The sequence below is a fragment of the Branchiostoma lanceolatum genome, chromosome 1 (genome assembly GCF_035083965.1).
Source record: "Branchiostoma lanceolatum isolate klBraLanc5 chromosome 1, klBraLanc5.hap2, whole genome shotgun sequence".
Taxonomy (NCBI): domain Eukaryota; kingdom Metazoa; phylum Chordata; class Leptocardii; order Amphioxiformes; family Branchiostomatidae; genus Branchiostoma; species Branchiostoma lanceolatum.
Genome location: NC_089722.1, coordinates 1942947 through 1970071, shown reverse-complemented (window position 1 = coordinate 1970071; position 27125 = coordinate 1942947). Strand labels below are relative to the sequence as shown.

The 27125-nt window shown below is 42.3% G+C and overlaps 1 protein-coding gene across 1 annotated transcript in view; it reads right to left on the bottom strand.

The window, feature by feature from the left end:
- LOC136425185 (DNA polymerase zeta catalytic subunit-like) overlaps positions 1-27125 on the bottom strand; it is a 65235-nt gene that overhangs the window by 20926 nt on the left and 17184 nt on the right. Inside the window, exons 3-18 of the mRNA XM_066413985.1 lie at positions 21486-21560; positions 20528-20639; positions 19677-19751; positions 17869-18029; positions 17307-17508; positions 14553-14650; positions 13924-14028; positions 13244-13328; positions 12533-12666; positions 11855-11986; positions 10794-11010; positions 10325-10434; positions 3981-9708; positions 2985-3123; positions 586-1395; positions 47-169 (exon numbers count right to left, since the gene is read on the bottom strand). Of these exons, the coding sequence (XP_066270082.1) occupies positions 47-169; positions 586-1395; positions 2985-3123; positions 3981-9708; positions 10325-10434; positions 10794-11010; positions 11855-11986; positions 12533-12666; positions 13244-13328; positions 13924-14028; positions 14553-14650; positions 17307-17508; positions 17869-18029; positions 19677-19751; positions 20528-20639; positions 21486-21560 (8306 nt within the window). The remainder of the gene's footprint in view (positions 1-46; positions 170-585; positions 1396-2984; positions 3124-3980; positions 9709-10324; positions 10435-10793; positions 11011-11854; positions 11987-12532; positions 12667-13243; positions 13329-13923; positions 14029-14552; positions 14651-17306; positions 17509-17868; positions 18030-19676; positions 19752-20527; positions 20640-21485; positions 21561-27125) is intronic.

Below are 27125 nucleotides of genomic sequence, written 5' to 3'. Positions count from 1 at the left end.
AATGTAACTTTAAATGCGAGATGACTTGACAACGACCTTGCCGTACCTCGTGTAGTGCCTTTGCATCCTGTAGGTTTTGCTGGGTGACCTTGAACCCATAGGTGTTGTCCAAGGTCGGGCCTTCTATCTGGGAGATGCTTCTTCTCATGTCTGGGGTGTGGAACTGATTCTACAAGAAAACACCAAGATAAACAATACGTTATTATCTTGACTTAAATGACATTGATCGAAAGAGACACTGGACTCTCAGGTTCTCAGTTATTTTCCGCCATGAAGGACAAATTGTACTGGAAGAACCTTATTGACTGTATCCCACCGGAGTAATCCGGATGAACGATGATGATGATGATGATGATTATCTTGAAATATTCCTTGCTGTGTGTCTTCGAAACTGACTGTTTCTGACAGAAAAGGGGAGTATTGAAATATACAAATTTCTTGCCACGACACACATTTTGGCAGGCTCAAATTTCTGTGTGATGGTTTAAATTTATAGTCACTATTACTGTGTGGTTCAAAGCTATCCAACAGTTACACACGTACGAATAAAAGAAATGAAAAAAGTTGCAGTCCAAGCAGACACACCTTCAGCTGCGTATTCAAGACCACTTTCCTCAAAACGTCATGATGAGCTTTGGTTGTCCTCCTTGAAACACTGTCCTCACTTGTTCCTGGGCTTGTTGGACTTTCTACAACACTCTTCCTACTTGCTTCTACTCCTATGGGTGTGCATGTTGGAAAGTTTAGTTCCGAGGGTCTTCTAGAGGCTACGGGAGTACTGTGGACTTGTTTCTCAATGGCATTGTCTGTAGGGGGGCTTGTTTCAAGCATTAGCGTAGACCCTGACACATCCTCGGGATCTGGATGTTCACTAGAACTTAACATCTCATCTTCTTTTGTCTCTCTAACAGATTCTGACTTTGCAACGAAAGTTTTAGGAGATGTAGGCATCAACTCTCTGCCAATGTCTTCAGTAGGTGAACTTACAGTATCCTTCAGCAACAATTCTTCAAAAACTTGTGTCTTCTTGGTATCAGAGGAAACACTTGGCAACAATAATTTGGCACTGGTACTTGAATTTTCTTTACGTTTAGGTAACTTGTCTGTTTGGGAGACATCAATTTTACGTCCCTCGTTATCGTCTTCAACTTCTATGGCTTCTACTGCGTCTTCCTGCTCCTCGTCACTCTCTTCTCTGGCTTCTGCACTGGGGTTTTCTTGCAGTTGCTTTTGATGGAGGTACTCCTTTTTGGCAGCGATCCACGCGGCGACTTTTTCGGGTTGCGGGGGGAGGCGGCAGGGGGTGAGGACGACGGCACGGTCTCCGGTGACGGCCGTCCGGATCTCGGGTTTCTTCTGGAGCTCCGCGAGGAGGTCGAACCCGCCATCTTGTCCCTGCGACAATGAATAACAACAATCTTAAAACACGAACTAATTTTCTTGTAATACAATGCTTAACTTTCTTCCAACACTAAGGTATTCACGGATTAAATTTTCAACTACCACTGTTGCCTTCTTCAGGATCAATAATGCACTTGCACTTGCACTTGCTGAGGAGTTCTGGGGCTCCCCCATCCATGTACAAGCACGTCCAACCCCCATATGATGGGGAATAAAAGACGTAAAATTGGAGAGAGAGAGAGAGAGAGAGAGAGAGAGAGAGAGAGAGAGAGAGAGAGAGAGAGAGAGAGAGAGAGAATAATAATTGGCCCTGAAGAAGGCGACAGTGGTCGTTGAAAATTTGATCCGTGAATACCTTAGTGTTGGAAGAAAGTGTAGAATTGTATTATGATTACTACCAACACAGATGAGCTTCCATTGAGATTTTCTTGTGTTAGATAAGGCCACACCAATTTAAGTCCTTGGTTCTCAAACATTATAAGCTTTAGTATGTGGACATCATAAAAGCAGAGAGCAGGGAGGAAAACTAAACGTTAACTGTATTAAAACTTAATAAAATTGAGTGCTCCAAGGCATAAACCTAGTCCTGAAGTTTTCATCAATGTTTTTCCAGTTAAGGATATCTTTTTAATCCAAGAACTAACAAATTAAATTGGTGTGGCCTGAAACAGTAAATTGAAACACACACAGAGAACTGTTAGTTACATGTACAAAAACAACCAATCCCTGTTAGTCAAAGCAGATATCTATTCGAAGTGCTTAAAAAGTGGCAATTATATGAAAACTGGAATGAGATGACATTGGAAGGGAACTACGTGTTAGATGACAACCCACCTACTGCCATTACCAACAGGGGGGACACATGTTAGAACCAGAGACAAAGCTTTAACCTTTTAGTTGTTGCTAATTCGGATAAGAAAATCTTTGATGTGATGATTTTAAATCGGGAAAATGCAGAGCCTCACTATAAGGCAGTGTCTTACACTGGGTTGGGCCACCCTGGCTTAATTAAACAGAAAGAAATGGGGAGTTACAAGTTTGCTTTGACTAAGGTTTGATTTCAATAAAATTAATCTTGCAATTGTCTATCCAAAACTAAACAAATTCCACCACCTTAACCCCGTTGATTTTGGTGGTATGAAAAGGTGATTTGAGTTGTTATGCGTCAGTTTTACCTGAGTTTGCATTTGAGTTGTTTTGCCTGAGTTTTACCTGAGTTTGCCTTTGAGTTGTTTTGCCTGAGTTTTACCAGAGTTTGCATTTGAGTTGTTTTGCCTGAGTTTTACCAGAGTTTGCATTTGAGCTGTATTACGTGAGTTTAAACTGAGTTTGCCTTGGAGTTGCTTTGCATGAGTTTTACCAAAGTTTGCCTTTGAGTTGTTTTGTTTGAGTTTTTCCAGAGTTTGCCTTTGAGTTGTTTTGTGTGAGTACTGCCAGAGTTTGCCTTCGAGTTGATTTGCGTCAGTTTTTACCTGAGCTTGCATTTGAGTTGTATTACGTGAGTTTAAACTGAGTTTGCCTTGGAGTTGCTTTGCGTCAGTTTTACCAGAGTTTGCCTTTGAGTTATTTTGTGTCAGTTTTACCTGAGTTTGCTGTGTTGGCCTGGAGGAAGCCAGGACAGCCTTCCAGTGAGTCAGACCCCCCGTGGACAGCTCAGTCTGGTAGGTGGGCAGGACTGTGGGAAGCACAGACTCAAGCTTCAACACCCGCCCACCAACCTCCCTACAGACACACACAGGCACAAGACACAGGCGACGTCACCACCACATGCACATACGCTCCCTCACTACGATAGATTTATTTCCGAAAATAATTTCACCAGGTTGGTAGAACATAGGATATTTGGACATTCTTTTTACACAAACAGGTAATTTCACCTGCTGACGTTTCGGTGTCTGTCAGACACCTTCATCAGAGCTTCTGACTGGAGTAATGCTTCTCACCGCTATAAGTGGCCGATGTAGGTGGCGCTTTTGCAGCGAGAACGTAATCCCAATGGATCAGGAAGTCATCACCAGTGATGAACCGAGACGAGGGGTTGGGGATACAAGCTCAGCCACATTTGGGATTGTGTTCTTGCCGAAAAAGCACCACCTACATCGGCTACTTATAACGGTGAGAAGCAGTACTCCAGTCAGAAGCTCTGAAGAAGATGTCTCACAGACATCGAAACGTCAGCAGGTGAGATCACTTGGTGGTGTTAAAAGAAACTCCAAATATCCGATAGATTTATTCTTACATGGAAACTACCAACTTAAGTAAGTCTTCTTTTAATACACATTTCTCACGTAGAGGACATGGTAGAATGAAAACAGGGCCGATGAGGCAAAGAAACAAAAATACTTTACAACTTTAGTTTTTTATCCCAAATGAAACTAAGTTTAACTGTTAGAGATTAAAGTTAACTGGGAGGTTGCATGACTTCTGTGCTTTTAAAATGACAGTTTTTGGTTAACTGTTAGTTCTAAGACTTCATGTAAATTGAATGATGACTGATTGTACACGTATTTACATGTAGATGGCATAATGTGTCAAAAATAAACAGAAAAGGACGTTGTTGATATATTTTCAGTACTTACATGGGCTTGTCTGGAAGGTCTGTTGGCTTGCTGCAGTAAGGTTCCTGATAGCTGGATTCTCCTAGGCCATGGTTCTTCGCCGACTCTACCACTTCTTTCCCTGTAGGGGGTTTCAGGGCTGGCGTCCATACTTTCCCGTCCTTCCCTATCACTATGGTGTTGGTACCGTCCGGCTCTAGCGGCGAGGGGTACGTTCTTCCCTGTCTTTGATTGCTACTAGCTGGTTCATCATCTTTCTGGCTGCTTTTGGCTGTGGTTCTCTTGTCCGTAGCTTTACATGATTGTTCAGGCTTTGATTTGTTGTTCCCATTGGCGTTGTTTTTACTTCCGGCTGCTTTTCTTCTCCCCCTTTTTCCCTCTTGTTTATCACAGCTATTGTTCGTTTCTTGTGTGCTCTCCTGCGAAGGAGTGCTGTCGTCACTTACTGTGTCTTTTGCTCCTTTCGTTTTTCTCTTTGTCTTCCTACATTTGGCCTGACTACTTTGTGGGGTCTCTTTGCTCTTTGCATCACTGTCACAGCTGTCTGTAGATTTAAACATGTCATTTGTTGAATTTGACATGTTCGTCTCTTCTTCTTGGCCACTCTTACTGTTGTCCTTTGAAGGTGCTGCGCGTTTTTTCTCTGAGCTATTTTCAGGTGATTGGAATCCACTACAGGAAGATGTTTCTTCCTTTGCTTCACCCGTTTCATTGTCATGTTCAATATTTGATCCACTTAGAACTGAAGTACTGGGTTCACCATTAGGACAATTTTCACTGCCTGGCTCTTCACTGCAAACTTCTGAAAGAGTTGATGCTGTTGAGGATTGGATGCACGTGGAAGACACATCCTTTGTTTCTGATTTAACTGTGCTATTGTCGGGTCTTCTCTGGTCCGATTCGGGCGTTTCTGGAATGTTGACGTCGTCCTTTCCGACGCTGCCGCTTCTGCTACCCTCGCTAACGGAGCTCTGGGAGGAAGAAGGTGAAATAGGACTGTTTTTCTCGTGTTCGATCTGCTTTGCCTTCTTCCCTCCTCTAAGCAAGGCCAGGAGGATGCTGCTCCGTTTGTTGGCTTCCTCTGCAGGACTGGACATCCTTCTGAGGGGACTAAACCTGGGCCCACACGTTGGAGAGTTGAGGGGGGAGCCCTGGCTAGAGCTGGGGCGTGGGGAGCCTTGCGGGCTGTGGTTGCTGTAGTGGCGGACTGCCTGTAGCTTGGACTTCAGTTTTAAGCGGACGATGCTGTGTCTATCCGGCGAGACCTCCGCTAAGGGCCTCCCTGCTTCGCAGAAAAACTTGGGCGGGGTGTTCCCACCATCACCCCTGAATTTTAGGTCCGAGGGCTGGGAATAGGAATGACTTCGCTGCCTGTTCGCTGGCTGGGCAGGGGTTTTCTTGGGTTGCGTTAGCACGGGTTTCACTACCGACGGCGCGCTGTCGGAGTGGTGCCTTCTAGGCCCGAGCTCTGTTAGGTTGTTATGCACAGAAGGGTGGGACTGCCACACAGTTGGTCTCTTTGTGTCCTCTGTTGGTATATTTGGGTTGCCCTGGTCTACAGTGTTTGCGGTTGTATCCTGCTTGGGATGGCACACTCTTTCCAACAGTTCATCCAGGTCTTCGTTGTCGTTGAGCACGCTGTAAGCAGAGTGGAACATATCGCTGGTGCTCTCCTGGGAACACTTCGACCTGTTCGACTCCTGGCTGTGGCTGGACATGTTCGGAGCGTGCATCTGTTGACTGCTACTGAACACTTCCATCCCGGGGAGTCTACTCATGCCGGGACTCATCTGGTTCGGGCCGGCATGCACCAGACCGGGACTGCTCTGTGTTGCCGACACCACTCTCTGGTTTGGCCACACGGGGCCAGTGTTAGGAGGGTGGTTGGGGGATTGGTTTTGCGCCATGTGGGGGCTGGTTGGTTGCGACTGGCTCCAGTGTGGTGAGGACGGCATGTTGAAGGCAGGGCTAGACCTAGGAGGGCCCGAAGGAGGGAGGGGCACCTGCTGGCTGTAGTCCTGCCGAGGGCCGCCCTGAAACTGCCCGTACTGGTTGCGGTACTGCGTCCTCCAGTTGTCGGGGTTGGTGCTGGGATACCCAGAGAAGGGGCTCATTTGGGACGGAGGGGTGGGGGGGCTTAGGGGCTGCTGTCCGTTCGGACTGTACTGCTGCGCAGGCGGGGCACTGTTCCTTCTGTACTGCATGGGGATCTCCTGACTTGAGCCCGACGGCCACATCTGAGGGGGGGCGCTGGAGGGCATTTGTGGGGGGGCACTGGACGGCATTTGTGGGGGGGTGCTGGAGGGACTTTGCCGAGCACTCTGCGAGACTCTGCCCTTCAGCGAGTCTTCGTAAGAAGGCGGGAGTCTGCTTGCACCTTGCACGCCGCCCTGATGACTTGACCACTGCGAGTTGGGACTGCCGTAGTTCCCTTCGTTTTTCATTTGGAGTCCTTGGTCGCCACTTGGCTGTTGCATGGGTTGGTCTGCTTGCTGCCCTTGTGCGGCTGGATTCGGAGGAGGGGTGTGGTGCACGTAGTTCCCATTTGGACTGTAGCCCTGTGGGCTCATATTTCCCTGGAACGGGGAGTTAACGGGGGCTCTAGGAGGACCTGTTGGCCACCCTTGGTAGGGCGGAGTCTTTGCGGGCGGGTATGGCTGGGGGGACGGCCTGGGGCTGTAGGAGTTGTGGCTGCCGGCAGGACTAAGCTGTCTGTTCCACTGCTGACTGCCCTGCGGACTGGCCTGTCCACTCCACTGCTGGCCCGGACCGGGACTGAAGTTTCCCGGGACATACGGGACGCCGGCGGGATTCTGCGGCGTGCTGCCGCTGTGCCACGACTGTTGCCTTGACAACGGTCTGCTTCCACTTGAAGACGAATTCGCCGGTGACGTCGACAGTTGTCCTAACTGACTGTGGTCCGAACTCGGCGCCGGACTCATAGTGGCAACACTTCTCATCTCTGCGTTGCCCTCGACGCCTAACTTGTTGTAACACGTGGAGTCTTTTACCTGCATAGCCGCTAAGCTTTGCATAGCCTGCGATGGTGTCTTCGCAGTTCCATCCCTTCGTGGCTTCTTTCGGTCCTCCACTCCCTGTTCCCCTGCATCCTGGCTGCAGAACTTGATGATGCTGTCGATGTACTCCAAATCTTCGTAGGAGTCATCGAACGATTCCGTCTTTTCAAACTGCTGTATTTCCTTCAGCATGCTGTGCCTGTCCACCTTGGCGTCGTCTCCAGTCTCATTGTCGAACAAGCAGTCTTCCAAGTCGTTCAACAAAGACTCCTCCGCGTTGGACCCTCCCAAACCGACAGGTACTTTCTTGGCACTTGGAGACCAGCACTTCGGAGGAGATCCTGAGCTCTTCTCTGATTCGGTGGAAGAAAAATAGGCCATATTGTACATGGCGTCCTTGTACTTGACTTTACTGTCATCGGAGCCAGGGCTGAACATAGGGGATGTGTTTGCCTTTTTTGCTGCACTGGACTTTTTGGCTTTGGCCTTGGGGGACGAACTAGATGACTTGGTCTTTGTTGATGCTTTTGCAGTTTTAGGCTTAGCTGATGAGGTGCTGCCTTTCTTCTTCCCCGACGGAGACAATTTGGTTTTAGCTACTGGGCTGTTTTTCTCTGGGCTACCTTTTTCTGGAGCTGTTGGCGGTTTTGCTGGCTCTTCTGATGCTTTTGCTGGCTCTTCTGGTACCTTTACCGGTACCAATGGCGTTATGACAGGAGGCGGAGTGTCTGATGCTGTAGGTACAGTGGGTTTTACGTCCACTTCAGCAGGAGATACTGTGGAATCAGGATCCTTTGGTTGATCCTCCAGTTTTGCTTGATCCTCTGGCTTTGGCTTCTTCTTCCTCCCGCCCTTGGATATCTTCTGCTGTCCTTTTCTCCTTTCTCGAACCTTCTGGTTCCATAACTCTTCTTCTTCTTTCATTGAGCGTCCGAGTCTGTTCAGTTTTTCGCTCGTACCCCTTTTGTCCCAGTTCAGGAAATTCAGCATGTTTTCACGGAAGGGAAAGCCGGAGGAAGAGGACGTCGAAGGCATGACGTTGTTTTCAACGTTCGCCGTTTCCTTGACAACCGTTTCTTGTTGTCTTCTCTCCTCTTCCTCTCGTTTTTGTCTCCGAGCTTCGCCGCCTACGATACAGCTGTCTGACTCACAGTCTTCGACACGAGCCACTGCGCAAGAGGCGCAAATCGCACTCTCTGTTTCCATGTCTTCAATTTCAGGTTGTGCCGGCTCAGGAAGAGGTGGAAGTGTTTCTCCGGGATTTTCTAATTGTCTCAGCGTGTCTGGCGTAAGGTGAACTTTGTCTTCACACTGTATTCTTCTAAGCTTGACCCTCAGCTCCTTCTGGCCCTTAAACCTGTTAACTATTATATTGATTATCTGTACAGGGCCTTCGCTGGAGTCTTCGCTCGACGACCTCCTAGATTCCACCGGTTTCGGACGGGGTTTTGGGGATGTTTTGGATCTAGTCGACATTTTTCTCTTCTTCTTGAATGTGTATGTCTCTTCGTCGAACATCGCCATCTTCTTTTCTATGACTCTGTCCTCCTCCTCAACCTCCTCGAAGAGGCTTTCCTCCGAGCTTACTTCAAACACGTCCGCAAAGTTGTCCTCCTCGTTGTAACTCACTGCTCTTTTCTGCTCACGGAGGGTGTAATTTTTCATCCTGTACAGGGAGTCCTCTCTCCACCTTTTGGGGTCCTTGTGCGAAGAAGACATCCTCTTTCTTTTACCGTAACTTGAACAGTTTCTGGAGCTCCTTCTTCTTCCTTCATCCTCTTCCTCCTCCTCCTCACTGTCTTCTTCCGTGTCTTCGTAGCTCATTTCTTCCGACTCGCTTCTTAAAGACTCCATGTCTTCGTCGTGTTTAGCTTTTCTAACACGTGTACTTTTTCTGGTTCCATGTTGCGCTGAAGAACTCCGTCTATTGCTTCTATCTTTCCACGTTTCTTCGTCATAATCGCTGTCCTCCAGAGGACTGTCGTCACCCAAAGACTCCATGTCTTCGTCCTTTTTTATCTTCCTGACACGCGTGCTCTTTCTCACTCCTGCTGAGGATGAGGACGAGGAATAGCCCTTGTACTTCTTCTCCTTGGAAGTCTTGCGCAGCTTTCCACACGTCATAGTCTCCGGGAAAAAGTCACTCATGTCCGGTGTCACCGTCAGGTTTGCCAGTTCGTTGACCCCGTCTTGTTTCAGCGACATTTCTACGCTACCGCGGTCTCCTGTCTGATCCACGTTCATTAAGGACGTGACGGTGTCCATGAAGATTCGCGGGCTGGAATCGTCCACTCTGCCGCAGTGACTGTTCTCCACAACTATTGTGCTGTTGTGTAGCGTTATTTTGGACTCTTTCACTTTATACAGGCTGTCGTTAGTAACTGATTGTAGGGCCTGTTTTGGTATCTCTACTTCGTTTGAATTTGCGTTGTTGTGTAGTGTTATCCTCGACTCCTTCACTTTATACAGACTATCACTGGATGCCAATTGCGCGGGCTGTCGTGGCTTTTCTAAAACCTTTGCCTTCTTGGCTGAGTTCTCTAGTTTGTCTACGGACAGTTTCAGCTGCTTGGCTGCTGCGACGTTGGCAGAGTCACAGTGGTTGCCGGTGCAGTTTGCCGACTTGATGGGGGAAGTGATGTTCAAGAGGTAGTTTTTGGTGTCCTGAGATTCAGGTCTGCGGATCTTGGTGATCCTCGTGTTGCCAAGTCTCTTCCTTATGGGCATCTCGGCTGTAAAAGAGAGAGCTTCCATTAACAGTTTGATAACAACAACAAAAATCGCCAAAAATCAATATTTCAAAATATACTCGTTGACAAGCATAATTCTTTAAGTATTACTGTCATGTACATTCCTGCAAAGTTATATTGATAAACATCGAAGTACAATCCAAGGAGAGCCTATTTTCTAAAAATGGGCATGGCCTTATAAATCTTGATGACGTAATCATGACGTCATACTAATTTGCATGAATTATCAACTTGCTATAAGGTACTACCTGAAAAAAAATCAAGGTTGAGGAAGGTTTATAAAGCTTAAGAAAAGGTTTTTTCAATGACATCCCAAAACTCCTCAGCCACCCTTCAGCTGTACGTTGAGAAGGACTTTGTATCACCATCATTCAAAGATTGTCAAAATATCTCCAGCATAGAATAACCCTTACCAGTTTCTCATCTGCACATGTAAAGCCTGTTGGACAATATTAAACATAGAATGCCCCTTACCAGGCTTCTCGTCTGCACATGTAAAGCCTGTTGGACAATATTAAACATAGAATGCCCCTTACCAGGCTTCTCGTCTGCACATGTAAAGCCTGTTGGACAATATTAAACATAGAATGCCCCTTACCAGGCTTCTCGTCTGCGCTGCCGTCCACCTGGGGGATGGTATCCTCCACATCCACCCACTGCGAACTGTTGAACGAGCTCTCCATCCCCTCCAGGTCAAACGCCATGGGGCTGCACAAAACCAAGAAGACATTTAAGGTAGCTTTTTTTTAAAGAACAACATCAAAACACAAAAAATCACCATATGGACAATCCCAACATGTTCAATTCATGTCAATAAATAGCTAGATAAAATTGCTTTCAAAAATACTGAGAGACCTTTTTCATTGTCTCTAATGTTTAATCCACACCACAATGACTATGAAATGTTCTATAACGAATATTCTAACACACGTTTTGCACACCAAATGACACCACTCTATAGCAATACATCCAAGAAATATAGATACATAAACCCCTACTATCAAATTTGTATAGAATAGCAAAACCAGGAAGACTAGGTCTTGAAAGTAATGGAATGGCTGTTTTACCTTTCCTGCCCCTGCTCTTCATCCTGGGGATCCCCGTCGTCCCACTTCTGGGACATCAGGATGCTCTCCTGTTCCTCCTCCTCCGACTGATGCCCCGCCTCCTCCTCATCATCGCTATGGTTACCGCGCTGTGATTGGCTCAGCACTGACTGTGACCCGATGGTGTCATCAGCCAAGCCTGCCAGAAGACTGGCAAGGGACCGATCCTGACTATTGGCTGGAACATTTAAGGGAATTTTTGTTAGACTCAGAGTAGCTTAACCTTCTCCCTGCTGCCTAACTCTGTAACCAATAGAAAATTGGGTGCCAAACGGCTACTTCAGTGCGCTAAAGGTTAAGTAGGCTAAAGGTTAAGTAGGCTTAACCTTTAGTATGCTATCGCTTTCCATATTTAAGATGTGCTTACAGACTTTAGAAATCCAATCCACTTTGTCAGCATGGACACTGTAATGCTTCTAGTGCAGTAGCTTATAGAACAGGTACATGTAGACTACATGTAATACTGTTTGACATTTTCTTGATGGCTTCTGCTTAACCTTTAGCACTCTGAAGGGGCTGTTTGGCACCCCAATATGTACGAGTTAGGTAGCAGGGGGGGGGGGTGTTTAACTACAAATAACAATGATAATGCCTTTAAATTAATGTACCACATATGTACAGTAGACTACAGTTTGGCATTTCACTGTAATTCTTGATTTGTTAACGGTAACTTAATTTTAGCTACTTTAACTGTCACTAGTCGACCGCTAAAATGTCATCATTGCAAATATTTGATTACTTACATTTGAGACAGTGATGTTTCTCCCCGCCATTAAAATCAATCTCCCTTTCCCCCCAACAGCTAAAATTACCAACCACAATATAATAACTCTATATGTTGATAGAGTTATTAGGACTCAAATGACTGTGTATCTCTGTTATATGGTATCTGACCCTTACCTCTTCCCTCATGACCTCAATGAAAAGCGGCCTGCGTGCCGATTTGAGCTTATAATGAATAAACAAAGGTTCAAACAAACAAATGGATGTACAGTACTGTAGTATTCCAGGGGTGAACTTACACAGCACTTGTGAAGCTTCTCTGCCAGACTCTGAGAAGCTTTGACTCATCTCGACCACAGACTGCACAGCATCCTCATCAACGATGGGCTCATCTTCAGCATCCCCCATCTGCTGGGATGGGTCTGGATTGTCTGTAGGGAAGAAATCAAGACGTTTAATTAATCTTTAGCACACTTACTAGCCGTTTGGCACCCAGTTCCCTGTTGGTTACAGAGTTAGGCAACAGGGAGAGGGTTAAAACATGTGACTGAAAAAATATCAATATTATTCTTAGAGAATAGTTTTAATCCACAATTCTTACGAATGTTTTTTTCTTTTTTTACACTAGTAGTATTTTCACTACTTCCATACTAGTAATTATCAAATGACAGTAGACAAGTTGTATTCCCTTATTGGCATAAAAGCAAACATATACAAATCTCTATATATATAACATTTTATGGAGAAAATCTCACTAACATTTACTGCAAATGCATTTAAGTTCGCACGGTTTTAATTTCACGGTAGGGAGAAAAATGGAGTGTTTGTGGTGGTTTTGAGTTCTCGTTTGAAACAATAGTAGTGATACAGAAACACCGGCGAAAAAATGGTCGCAGTGGTTTTAAGTTTGCAGCAAAGAGCTTACCACGAAAAATGTGAACATAAAACCACCGCGAACATTTCTGCATTTACAGTACCTTCAATCTGAGAGAAGTGCAGCTCCACAGAGCAGGATGGCGTCAGGCTAGATTGCACGGGACTGGAGTCCTCGACTGGCGACTCTTCATCCGACATGGCTTGGCTCTCCTGTAATCTCTCCAACTGGCTTTTTCTGTAACAAGCAAACAAAAGTCAGAAAGGCTGGGTAAATAGTAAGGACAACCTCAAGCCAAACGTACACACTCACACCACATCTTCAGAAAAGATGCTGTCGCCGCAAGTTCCCGTTTAGAACTTTATTCGAGCCCACACCTCAAAGTCAGAAAGGCTGCTCTTTTGTTTTAAGAACGATTCAAGAAAAAAATTTTTTGGCAAGTTTAGATATACTTAACCAGTGCTATAAAATCATTACACTACAGAGCTTAATAATGATTTATACTACATCACAGATACTATCATGGATTTCAACCATCAATCGCAACGGTAGAATGTTGCTGATGGGACATGTTATGAGACACAAGGAATTGGCTGGCATGGTTCATCTCTGGAAAACCGGATGAGAGTTGCAGACATGGTCACCTGTCTTTGACACTTAAGAAGGTAATTGAGGAGGAGTTAAAACTTAAGGATGATGAACTTTGCTCTGCCATGTTCAAAAAGTACTTGTGGAGACACTGGTGTAACCTCACTGAGTATGAACTGAACTGAACTATACTAAGAAATTGGACATATACAAAAATAATACTTACAAGAGGGATTCCTGTTCTTCCACGATGTCCCTAATCCGTTCTCTTAACTGTAGGTCACTCTCTGTGGGCTGGACATCTGGTCTCTCTGTGCCATAAAAAAAATCATGATCTCTATCACCTGCACTGCTTGTCATACTAAACATAACCAACATTTCACAGTATGCAGTCTGCATTCATCATTCAGAAAGTCTCCCCTTCCACTGTACAGTATTTGCTGAGCAACCACACAGCAACCAAAATTGATTTCAACATTGGAATATGATGCAAGAGGTAGAAGAAAGATTTAAAAAAAAAAAAACACAAGTAACATGAAAAAAGTGTTGAGTGTTGAAGTTATGAAGTTCATCGACCGATCTATTAAATCTTTGGTCGGTCACAGTTGCAGCACAGTCACAGCCTCTTGTGGAAAGGGGATGTAAGATGTTCGAGGTTAGGCATTCTGAATGTTGAACTGCAATTGCAAACACAAAAATTGGACTTTTCGACTGATCAGCTCCAGTCTTTGTCAAGGAATGAGCAATCCACTGCTTCTGTGATGTCACGTTATGCAGATAGAACACGTGACTCTGTGAGTTCAATTGTTGTGTTGGCAATCGCAGTTCAGCTTTGATTCAGAATGACTTCTACCAACATACATGAACTTTCAAGTGAAGGTTATGTGTTCTTTCTCTAATACTAACCTTGTGATGGTGGCGGCTCGATCTGCGAGGATTCTCCCGCTTCTCTCCTACGCTGCTTCTCGTCCTCCCAGATGGCAGCCAGGCCAGGGTTTGTGCCGATTTTGGCTGTAACAGACAAGTACCAAAACACGTTTGAAAAAACATACTGTGATGTTATCTAATTTTGATATTATGGTAGGGGAGGAAAGGTGGAATCAGTTATTGTGTTTAGAGTTTGTGGTTGTAATGCAACACAAGACAGCACATGCTCACGGCGTGATGAGTTCTAGTCACACAAAAACGGCGACTGTAAAAAGACTGCATTTATGATACAATTTACCCTGGTGCTCCTAGATGTTGAACATGTAAACTTCTTTGAAAAATATGAAAGAGCAGAGTTCAAAATTTCGTAGTTTTATCTACTGTAAATTTACTTCTTTTTGCAGTAAGAGAGGAAAGGAGGTTTTCGTGTTTTTTAAAGTTTGCAATCAATGCAATACTGTCGCACACAAATGCACATTTTGCAGTGAAGAGGCACCACGAAAACAAATAACGCCACCGCGAATATTTCAAGACTAACACAGTTTATTGTGCAGATCCTGTTCTGTACCTCTCTACAATACACATACATTGAACAGAAAAAGCTTTACCTTGTATCTCCAGCCTGTTGAGAATGTCAGGTGCTACAGCATCCACCTCTAACTCACACGTACTCTGTCTCACCACATCAGCCTCCAGAAGTAGAGAACTGTGGGCACAAAGGGATGCAGCCGGTTTAGACAGGCATTCTATTCTTACTGAAAGTTCATTGCAAATTCCTGCCCGTAGGCTAACTGCAAGTACATGTAACACAGAGTAGACGGCCAGATAATGATGAACAATATAATATATGACTACTCTAGTCTTAACTACTGACACTAAGTTCTAGCTTATTGGGTTTGGCTTCTTTTTGTGAGACAGTGGAAGATGAACGATCCCGCTTTTTCTGTAATGTGTGGGTTTTGTGATGTTAAGAGGACGGTAGTTTTCTTTACTATTCACATAGTCTGCTATATTGCATCCTTAAAATCCACTCTGTTGTTGTGTTCTAATATGACTTTGCACAGCATCTACATTGTAACACCAATCTTTGACCCAATATCGAAGTGAGCAAAACAGAAAAATTATATATATTTTTAACACCCATCTCCACACAACTTGACAAGCCAAAAATAGGTATTAGAAAAATACTTCATTTTCCTTAAATAGAATGTAATTTTGTTAACAACTGTTGTTAAAAATCCATTATGTGCTTTATCTGAATGCTAATCACACAAAAAACTGCATTCATGCCATGAATGGATAAGTCATGTAGATGCTATTTGAGTTAATTTTGAATTTCTAAAAACATGCAACAGAAAAAATGACACACTTGCAACAGTACATTCAATTTTTCCACTGTCCCTTTCTACGCTTTATAAGCTTCTAATCTATGAAATTTGGAAAAGAAGCTACAAACCAATTATCATATCTCTAATTCTAAATGGTGGAGAATTTTTTTTCTAAAGAAGCAAGACCCAAACAAACACTGTCATCGGTGCCCCCATTCAACAGCCAATCACAGCACAGCATGGACAGTGGTTACCATGGGGATGGAAACTGCCCCACAATGCATGTGTTTCCAACACCACAAAGAGAAACCAAGGCAAACAGGCCAAACACTGGCCTTTTGTGAACAGAATCAAGCAGTCTATTGACAGTTTACTATTTAACACTTCTTTCAATGACAGAAAGTTGTTACTGTGTCAACAGAGTGTGTGCAAGTTTTGACATAAACAGGGTACTGTTTAAAGGAATGGATTTAACTATCAAGCAAAATGAGAGGGTACTGTGTAGTTTCTACAAGGCTTATGAAATTTTCTCCAACTTCCTTTTTTCATGAGATAATAAATAAAGACTGCATATTCATTCATCCAATACACAAGACACAAAAGAGTTACATAGAAATTATGTACAAGTTGGTTATTAAAAGCCAAAGTACTCCATTTTGTTGGTGTATCCTGTAGACAGCGGACATTGTTTGCATACTTGTCCCTCAAATTCATAGTATCCAAAAGAACAAAGTAGCCTGGAATCCATCCTATTCTAGCTCCAGTTCGCCCCTCTGATCACTTCTACGCAGAACCGTCTAGCCCTTGGCTCCATTGCAATGTTCGGTCCTTACGTCTAGAATTATTTTGTATCAAATATTTCACAAAAGCAGGGTAATGGGGTCAAACATCTGAATGCCTTAACGAACCCCATTTCCAAGTCCTTACAGACTGCACTGAAAAGAACTGAAAAGATTCTTCTGTCTTTTTTTTATCACAAAAAACAACAGTTATCAAACTAGTTAGTAGACACATTTTCCTGAAGAACACTCTCCAGATTAATTCCGGACTTCCATTTTAATTCCGGACTGACCCCATATCTCAGCAACCTTACATCTACTTGGGCTAATATTGGAAACTATAGGTAAAAATGATGTAAGAAATACGTAGCACTAGCAGCCATCGATGACACCCTGCGGATTATCCCAAATCTGCAGAATTCTGCAGAAATCTGCAGATTTCTGTGACCTTGAGCCAGAAATCTGGGACTTGAGCCAGAAATCTGCAGAAATCTGGGACTTGAGCCAGAAATCTGGCTCAAGTCCAAGATTTCTGGCTCAAGTCCCAGATTTCTGCAGAAATCTGCAGAAATCTGGCTCAAGTTTCAGATTTCTGGCTCAAGATCCAGATTTCGGCAGATTTCTGGCTCAAGGTCACAGAAATCTGCAGATTTCTGCAGAATTCTGCAGATTTGGGCTAGTCCGCAGGGGGTCATCGATGGCTGCTACTTATTTCTTACATCATTTTTACGTATAGTTTACAATATTAGTACGAGTAGATGTAAGGTTGCTGAGATATGGGAGGTCAGTCCGGAATTAAAATGGAAGTCCGGAATTAAACTGGAGAGTGTTGAAGGTAACTCCAAGACAGCAGAACCAACCTCTAAGTTCTATTAACATATATTCTTAATCTTTAGCACACTGAAGTAGCTGTTTGGAACCCCATTCTCTACTGGTTACAGAGTTAGGTAGCAGGGAGAAGGTTACTGTAAATGCATTTAAGTTTGTGTGGTGTTTATTTCCTGGTAGGGAGAAAACGGAGTGTTCGCGGTGGTTTTAAGTTCTCATTTGAAACAATTAGTAGCGCTACAGTCATAGGTGGGCAAAAAGTTTTGCGGTAGTTTTTAGTTTGCGCTGAAGAGTTCACCGCAAAAACCGTGAACATAAAACCACCACGAATATTTCTGCATTTACAGTAATCACAATCATCATCATCAATTCATAATCCCCATCTCATAACGAGAGCTTCTGCAGGCAGATTTCCACATCATCATACCTGGGCACATTCTCCATCTCCCACACCTGTCGGGCGGGGGTGTTGGCACGGCAACTGGGCGATCTCATCAGGGATGGCATAGAGGGGGTGGCAGGACTCTCCGGAGGGACATCTGAACAAGGGCTTCTGATTGGCTGGCTGCATGGAAGAGAGCTGCCACTTGATTGGCTGCCCTTTTGTGATAACTGCTGGTTACCGTCCACTGGTTGGAAAGGACGAGAAAAAGTTATAATTTTAGCACAGTAGGCTTCAACTGTCTGGGCAGAAGTAGCATACAGACCATTAACTGTTGGAAAGGACAAGAAAAAGCTATACTTTTGGATGACTATTGGAATGAACAAAAAAGGACACGAAAAAGGCTATAGTTCTAGCACAGTAGGCATTCAAGGAATATACAATGTAATAAACACCTTGCATACAAACCACATAACAACTTATTCTTAAAAATCATATATTGTTCGATGTTGCAATAGGCCCTGGGCAAGAACTTGCAAAAAGAATTCCAATAGTTATTGATTAATATTCATTGATGAGGACACGAGACAATATATTTCGTCTTTACCTCCCTCCTTGGGTCTGCGGAACTTGACAGCCCCCAGGTTGATGTAGTTCATCCCATACAGGTTATAGTCGATGAAGAACTGCAGGAGGAAGGGGATGTGGGCCTCGTGGGGCTGGTAGGGCTTGTTCATCACAGCCCCTCCCTGTAATAGGTCCACAGCCCTGCAGATGGGAGAAACATTATTTTATAAGATTCAAAAGTGTCTAATCAGATGCACACTTAATAAGGAAGACAACACCAGTGATGAACCGAGACGAGGGGGGATACAAACTTAGCCATATTTGGGACAGTGTTCTCACCGCAAAAGCGCCACCTACATCGGCTACTTATAGCGGTGAGAAGCAGTACTCCAGTCAGAAGCTCTGAAGAAGGTGTCTGACAGACACCGAAACGTTAGCAGGTGAGAACAATACCTGGTTGTGTATTAAGAATCTCCCATATCCTATATTCTACCAACCTGATGAAATTATTTTCAGATGCACACTTGTTAATAATATGACAACTTTCCTTGCTTTTCTATGATCATTTTTTTTTCATGGCCGAACATTTTCTGAAGGTACATGTACTGTCATGCAATCCAGTGAAGCTATGTACTTGTTCATAACAGCCCCCCTCCCTGTAAAAGGTTCACTACCCTGTAGATGGAAGAAAGATTTACAGTATAATAAGATTCAAAAGTGTAAGGATTAAAAACCTAAACAGATGCAGACTTGTAACTAATATGACAGGATTCCTCGCTTTTTTATGAAAAAAAAAACAACGGCTCTTGGCAAATATATTACTAAATTGACTTGTCCTGTCCTTTGCACACACAAAATCAGTTGTTTATGTTCCTTAGCACCTTTATTTTCCCTTTGTATTATTTGTATCGGGCACTTGTGTTGTATCCAACCACGCACAACTGCTGATAATGTCAGATATGAGGCTAAGCAGTAAAGAAGAAGAAGCTATTCTGAAGCTTGAGTATAGAGATACAATTCAGTGAAGCTATGTGCATCCCCACACGCACTAGTAAGGCCACACCAATTTAATTTCTTGGTTAACGGATTTTAATTTTAATTTTAGCAAAAACAAATCATGAAAACAGAAGGCTGGGGTGAAAACTTGCACCTGACCCTGTTCACTCCCCGAAACTGTAAAGTACAAACTTTCCTCTGAGATTCTGTTTTCATGTTGATTTTCCAATCCAGTAGAATCTTTTTAGAAATTCTGTTAACCAAGAAATTAAATTGGGGGCCTAAACAGTAAAGAAGAAGAAGATGTTCTGAAGCTTGAGTATTGAGATATAATCCAGTGAAGCTATGAGCATCCACACACGCACTAATGATACAAATATCAATCGTCCACTCCAACTTTATTTGCCAAGGAACTGCTGCAAAGACGGCCCCCTTGGGTATGCCGTAGATATTTCCCTTGAGAAACCCACCACCTTTCTAATTTCATCTACCAACAGTCTGAAATATGCACAGCTCAAAACTGAGTCCACCTTGAAATAACCATCTCTTCAATAAACTTAACAAGAAGACATGTCAGTATTTCATTCAAATGTGTCAAGTAAATACTGTAAATGCATTTAAGTTCGCGTGGTTTTTATTTCGCGCTACGGGGAAAATGGAGTGTTCGCGGTGGTTTTAATTTCGCGGCAGCGCTATAGTCACATACTGCTACAGTATTGGACAAACATGTTTGCTGTTGTTTTAAGTTCGCGGTGAAGTTGTCGCCGCGAAAACCGCGAACATAAAACCACCGAAAAAACATTTCTGCATTTACAGTATACAAACATGGTGGAAAAAAGGAGGGGCACTTACTTTTTCACCATGAATGGATTGTAGAAGTAGATCTTCATAAATTGCTGCTCTTTCTCATAGTAGCCATAGTACGGCCTAGAATAGTGGAGAAGGAAACAATAAAAAGCCATGTGAACAAGTAAGTTATTACTGTTGTTTATCACTACAGTGAGTAATGTAAAAACAAACTGCAACTTGTTGTTTAAAAGGGAAAAATCATCATTTCTACTTTCACAAAAATCACTGAACTTCACCAATTGTTTACTTATCTATATTAAATATGAATTCTGTCCTTATCATAAATAAGCAATCCATTTTACAACCCATTTTACCTGAAAATTTAGCATGGTTTAGAAACCCAGAAAACTTGACACAACCAAGGCAACTCTGCTTAGTGCAGTGGACAGTTATATAATAGATGTATGTACATGTAGCTCTTCAGTACAGTAGACAGTAATAATACAATAATGCAGCGACACTTACATCCCGCTAACAAGAGATATTTTGAAGATGTGCTGTTAACTAGAGGAGGCTCTTTGTAATGCCACGTTTAGCTTGTGGCGTTAGCGACATGTTTAAAGATATACAGCCAACTCAACACAAGCACATAGGTAACTCTGCTTAGTGCAGTAGACAGTAATGATACATGTAGCTCTTCAATAATGCAGAGAGACTTACATCCCGCTAACAAGAGATATCTTGAAGATGTGCTGTTAACTAAAGGAGGCTCTTTGTAACGCCACGTTTAGCTTGTGGCGTTAGGGACATGTTAAAAAGATACAGCCAACTCAACACAAGCACATAGGCAATTCTGCTTAGTGCAGTAGACAGTAATAATACATGTAGCTCTTCAATAATGCAGCGACACTTACATCCCGCTAACAAGAGATATTTTGAAGACGTGCTGTGCAGTGGAAGAGGCTCTCCCCAACGCCACGTTCAGGGCTCGATCAATGCTGACGGCAAACTGTCTCAGGTGCCGCTCTGAAATACAAAACAATTTCACTTCATAACAAACTTATACGATTTAGGACAAAATAACCCAAACTCCAGCTGTCTATGACTGTAATTGCCCCTCCCCGATAGGGGCTGACCGGTTACAGGGCAACTGCTATAAGAGCGATTAAATCAGGCTAAAAATATGGTATTTGCGTTTCTTTTCACAAATCGTAAAGAAGTAAAAAATCCAGCCATTTTCCTGCCATCGATTTCTTCACAAATGATAATCAGAAAAGCACAAATGCCCTTTCCTATAAAATAGTCTGAGCAAGATGGTGATACAGTTCTGGCTAGGATGTAAAACTTATAATAAAGGCCATCGTTTTCATGTACAGGATTTCTCTTTTGAACGAGTACTGGGATAATTCACCTTATCTTCATGGTAGCAAAATGTCACAGTGCAAGGAAAATGGACATATTCACTGAACTTTAACTTCACGGTGGCGGCAAGTGAAGGAATACATGTAATAGATAGGTTTTTCAGGGTGATGACAAGTTCACGGTACAGAGGTGACCGTGAAAACAATGAACATAAAGTTACAGTGAAAGATACAAGAATTACAGTATCTTCTGTGCACTGCAGAAGTTGAGAATTTTGTAACTTCTGTAATTCACTTTTAATTATCTTCACGGTAGCACGCTTAATGCAAATTTTCACTGAACTTTAACTTCACGGTGGCGGCAAGTGATTTACAGAACGGATGTGTGAAGGAATCATAAATAATAACAACTGTTACAGGTTTTTCACGGTGATGATAAGTTCACGATACAGAGGTGATCGTGAAAACAGTGAACATAAAGTTACAGCGAAAGAAACAAGAATTGCAATACCTGACTCGTGAGGCCCGTCGTAGGGGACATAGATGTACGGAAACACTCCATGGAGATGCAGGCATGTCTTCTGACCTGAAACAGACAAGATCAGAGGTCGGTTACAAAACTGGGCCTTCCAAGGTCACCTTCAACCACTCTGTATTCCGGCCAGCCTGACAGCATTTGTTAGACCACAATCAGGTCTGTAATCTGACCCTTGTCATGTCAGACGGTCTGTTTGGTTATCAGGTTTTACATCTTGTGGGTATGCAGTAACATGATTTCCTCAAACGAGATCAGATTAGAAAGCAGAGGCTTTACTCTAGGAAGAACAGACTTATCATCATAGTGTCTGATTAACTGGTGGACTGATTTCAAAAGGATAAGACACATCTACAATGTATACTGTTGTTTGTTTTCTAGACCTTACAAATTGTTATTATAAAAACAACTGGGACAAAGACAGAGTGGTGTAAGATTTTATGTACATGTTATACATGTGTCAGGGTAGAAACACAAAAGGTATTTCAAAAAGATATAACACATCTACAATGTATACTGTTGTTTGTTTTCTAGACCCTTACAAATTGTTATCATAAAAACAACTGGGACAAAGACAGAGTGGTTTAACATTTTAATGTACATACATGTTATACATGTGTCAGGGTAGAGACAAAAAAAGGTATTTCAAAAAGATATGACACATCTACAATGTATACTACTGTTTGTTTCCTAGACCCATACAAATTGTTATCATAAAAACAACCAGGACAAAGACAGGGTGGTCTAACATGTTATGTACATGTTATGTATGTGTCAGGGTAGAAATAGTGATCTGATAGAATCCAGCATTCTAACAGAAAAGATCATGATTCTGTCAATGGAGACTCTGAGTGGGATCTGTACCAGTAGAATCATGGCTTAAACTGGTAGAGATCCTCTCCTGACAGGGATCTCTGATCTTGATCTCTACCAGTAGAATGCTGATTCTTCCAGATCACAATCTCTACCCTAACATATGTATGATAAGAATCTCAACAAAGTATCCTGTATATAAAGTCTGTGCTTTTTCAAAACAATGGGACAAGTATAAATAATTGACAGGCCCCTTTCTCATGATACACATGGGAGTCATTGGAGTCACACAACATGACCTACGACCTTGCTGACCTTAGGGTCAGACTTCCCAGAATTCCTGAGATGAGTTCTTGTTACTGAGTTATAGAGACAAATCCCTTGTGAGGGAAAAAAGAGCAATACCACCCTTATGAAATATGCCAGTTCTTTCAACAAGAGCTATCAGTTGACATAGCTCAATCCAAGATGATAATGGCACAATCCCAGATGTCAATCCAAGATGGCAATTTAAAACAACCTTAAAAATATTAATAAAAACCTCTTACTTTTGAGCTAAAGCAGCAAGCAAGCAAATTTGTCATTAAGTTTCTTTCTTCAAAATTAGTTGGTTTACAGTCGTATATAATTCATAACAACATACTATATATTCACCGATTTCATATATTTCGTTATAACCATCAAAAATCAAAAACCTTTTTCTCTATCATAATTCATATCACTATACAGCTTCTAAAACCATGACGAGACTCCCTCTTTCAGCCCTCCCTAAGAGTAAGACCCTTTAGCCACCTCATGAGTTATGTTTGGTGGCCCTTGTGTACCCATGAGAGGACAGATATGGTATATTGATGTCAGTTGTCAGTTGTCAGACAGATCTCACAGGCTGGGCTCGAAACATTAAGCAACTCTTGCAATTTGCAAGCGATTTTCAAGATTTGCAAATAAAATTAATATCAACTAGCAATTTTGCAAGTTGAAAATACCAGTGGACACCCGGTTGCGCAATTGCCCCGTGCAAAATAGTGACAAAGTGACTGTTGCTAGAGGTGAAATTAGTCTCTGACTACTAAACAATAAAGGCTACATAAGTATATCTGTATTTAGACGTTCAGTCTTCTAATAATGCTATAAAAGTTGCTATGTCAGGCTGGGTATGTACATTTTGTATGTACAACAAAAGCAGTTACATGTACAAATGTACATACTGACTATAATATTGCAAGTAAAATTTTTGCCAACTTGCAATTTTGCAAGTAACCCCCAAAAAAGTATTTTGATCCCTGCACAGGCTGCCCGAGCTGGACCCACAGGGACAAGTCAGCTCAAATTACATGGAATGAACAGGACTGAAGTACAGCAGGGGTGAGGCGTGTCAGCTATGCAGTCCATTCTTTTGTCTTATCTCTTAGGCCACACCAATCTAATTTCTTGGTTAACAGATTTTTTTTTTAAATGCTCAATTCCAAAATCACTATGAAAACAGAATCTCAGAGGAAAGTCTGTACTTTGGTGCACACAGTTTTGAGGGACTGAACAGGGTCAGGTGCAAGATTTCACCCCAGCCTTCTGTTTTCATGATTTTTTTTTGCTTAAATTTAAAAGCCAAGAAATTAAATTGGTGTGGCCTTCCACCACATTTTTACATCACATCTGATATCTACAGAGCTCTAAAGAAAAGATTAAGTACAGACAAGTTACAGCTGTATTTCTAATGACATTGTCAAACATTGATTAACGATGATCATGAATGGCATCTAGACATTTTGATTAATGCTCTTCAGTTGTTACCTTTACTCAACACATGCAAGACAAATTGGGAAAAAAAAATTTAGGTCTATTTACAAATCCATACCCAAAGGCTAATTGCAAGTACAGGGTTAGCCTGGATGTCAGACCCCCAAACTCTGAAATACCTATGGTGATAGATATTTTAGAGTTAGGGGGTCTGGCATCCAGGCTAGTACATGGTAGAAGCATAAGAAACATACATGTACATGTGACAACACAAACAGTTGATTGATATTAATGTAACCGAAGACTGAACAAATACTAATGTTGGCCGTATACCAATTGTGGCTAATTTTCCTACCATTTTTAAGCTTTATATATCCTATTTCACACAGCACCTGTGTCATAAATATTCAATGAAATGTTCAATAAAACATTTCAAAGTCTTAGCTAGCGATAGTGAGCCTCTAAAAACATTTCATATTCATTTTATGGTAGCTTAGCTGGGAAACATAGTCAAGGGGATACCAGCTGTGAGTGTTGTACCAGGTAAATATGCCCAGGTGTGTTGGGTAATTATCTCCCTCTATTTGTGTAAACAAATATGGTAACAGGTGTCTGGGCCTCAACCTATTTACACACTATACCCTTGCAAACAAAGAACACATTAGAACATTTGCAGCAAAGCCAAAGGAAATTGTTGAGTTCAGAATAAAAAAAGCTCTGGCACCTGACATAAAATGATATGCAGATGCCATGTACAAACATATTCAACTGATTTTAAAACACAAATCAAAAAGAGAACAATTTTCTTTACTATTGTAGCACTAGGAATTCTATAATATTTTGCTCAACAGAAATAAAATTGACTTCAACAAGGTTCAACCTATTTCACACATACAGTAAATTCATTCATTTTCGCTGGGATTTGATTGAAACTATACTGAGGCACACAAAAAATAAATTCGGGGAGTCATGATTTTGCAATGGGAAGGCACTGCAGAAATGAAACCACTGCAAACATTTCAACATCTACAGCATCATTGCTTAGTTTAAGCTTTAATACTCAGTCACAGTTCTTATCATAGATTACCACCTCAGAGTAAAACCATCACTTACTTACATTCACACGTAATACCCCATTATGTGCCGCTCTAACAAGGGTCACCTAGTCTAGAGTCCATTCCAAGTCACCACACGGATTTTTTAGGGATATTTATAATATATTCGAATATTTGTTATATAATTATAAACTGTTATAAATATTAACAAATGTTTAGAAAAAAAGTAAATATGAGAGTACCATGTTTTAGAAAATGTTTCAAGAATTTGCAAACATTTCGAAAGTTACTGTCAAAAGAGATCATTTTTCAAAACAAATTTGAAATATGAACTGATTTGTTTCAAGTTTCGAAACATTTCGAAATAAAGATATGGGTCATTTGCCCCCTGTAACGAGCCGCTAATCCTAACAAAGCCTGTTTTGGATCGGGCGTGGACCGCCGACCGAGCAGGAAGTCACCGTCTCCGAGTTCCTCTAGTCCAGATAAGCACAATTCAACTGTAGTTTTGCTACTCTAAAAGGGCCAGCAAATGTTGCTAACGATCAGGAACCGATAGTGGTCAAAGGACAAGACGTAATGAGCAAAAACAAAAGGTTAATCCGCGCCAAATTAGCCCGACATTCGGCACAATACAAAGGGATAGCCGGAAAGGCCGCCGCTACTTGGGAGAATCTATTCTTTGTGTAGGGGGGCAAACTCCTTGTAAATACTTTAAACCAACGTAAAATGATTACAGATACGAAATTTCACAGTAATAATGTAGCACTGAAATACTGTAATACTTAGGCTATTTACTTCAAATCTTAAACTCTGTCGACATATGTTGAAAGATAGATACATAATGATATTTCTGACAGCGTGTTCCCCTGCAAACAGCCCGCGTCATGCCGTCTGCCGGGAATGCAACAACAGGAGCGCGAGCATGAAGCTTTGATTGCGAAACAAAATCCACGATCTGACACTCTTCATCTCTGGAACAATAAAGCCTCTATGCTTTACCCTGTTGGCTGATTGACGTTTTTGATTTGCACTGGGACAGGGAATTGCTGAAGGTCAGTTGTTTAGTCCCAGAGCATGTGCTGGCGTGCCTGTGGGGGTGGGAGGGCGACAGCCTACTGTTACAACTTCCGTCAGTACTTTCTGTTATTTCTATCGCATTTGGCTGGTTTCTGCAAGATTTTTCGTTTGATTGATAGGGAAGCCAAGGGATTAGGCACTGATAATGTTTCTTTCGGATTGTTGTGCTGTTGGTAGACCCGTTAACTGTTTGTTTACGTTACTCCCGACCGGCCGGCCGTGAGAGCACGGCGGGGTGTGAGCGCTGCCTTTCTACGTCTATTTTTGGGTGTAATCTAACTAATTAACAGCAGACTGTGAATTTCTTCTTTCGAAAAAAAGATAGGAAATTCGAAATAAAGGCAGGGGGATGTAATCAATCTTTAGAAAGTATCAAAAATATTGTTCTCGGTGCCATATTTTTTTAAATATTCCACGACAACGTGGGAACAATTAGAAAGTGTAAACATATTTCGAAATGATTGGAAACTATGGAATATGTATTATAAATACTTACAAAAGTTTCAGATTGATTCTAAACAATGGCAACAAACATCCGTGCGGTGACTTGGAATGGACTCTAGACCTAAGCCTTCAGGAAATCTGGCCCATCCTTCTTCCTTGAATTACAATTTTCAAGAGCCCACATGATGAATCAATTGTGACCACGGAAAATGACCTCCGATGGTTCTTCATTATGCCTGGAAATCTATGCAGGTTTTTGAAAGGATGGAATCCACCATCTATTAGTACTAGCAGTGCTAAAAGACCATTTTTCATCTAAGAAGCTATTGGTACCAAGGGAATGGAAGTTGATATATATGAAATATGAAACGTACCCATATCTAAACATTTTTAATTGTTACATATCAGAGTCAGGACTTTGTAGCACATTTGCCTTTCTATCAAAAACTTATGATTAAAATGCCCAAAGTCTATATTTCAGTTTTCT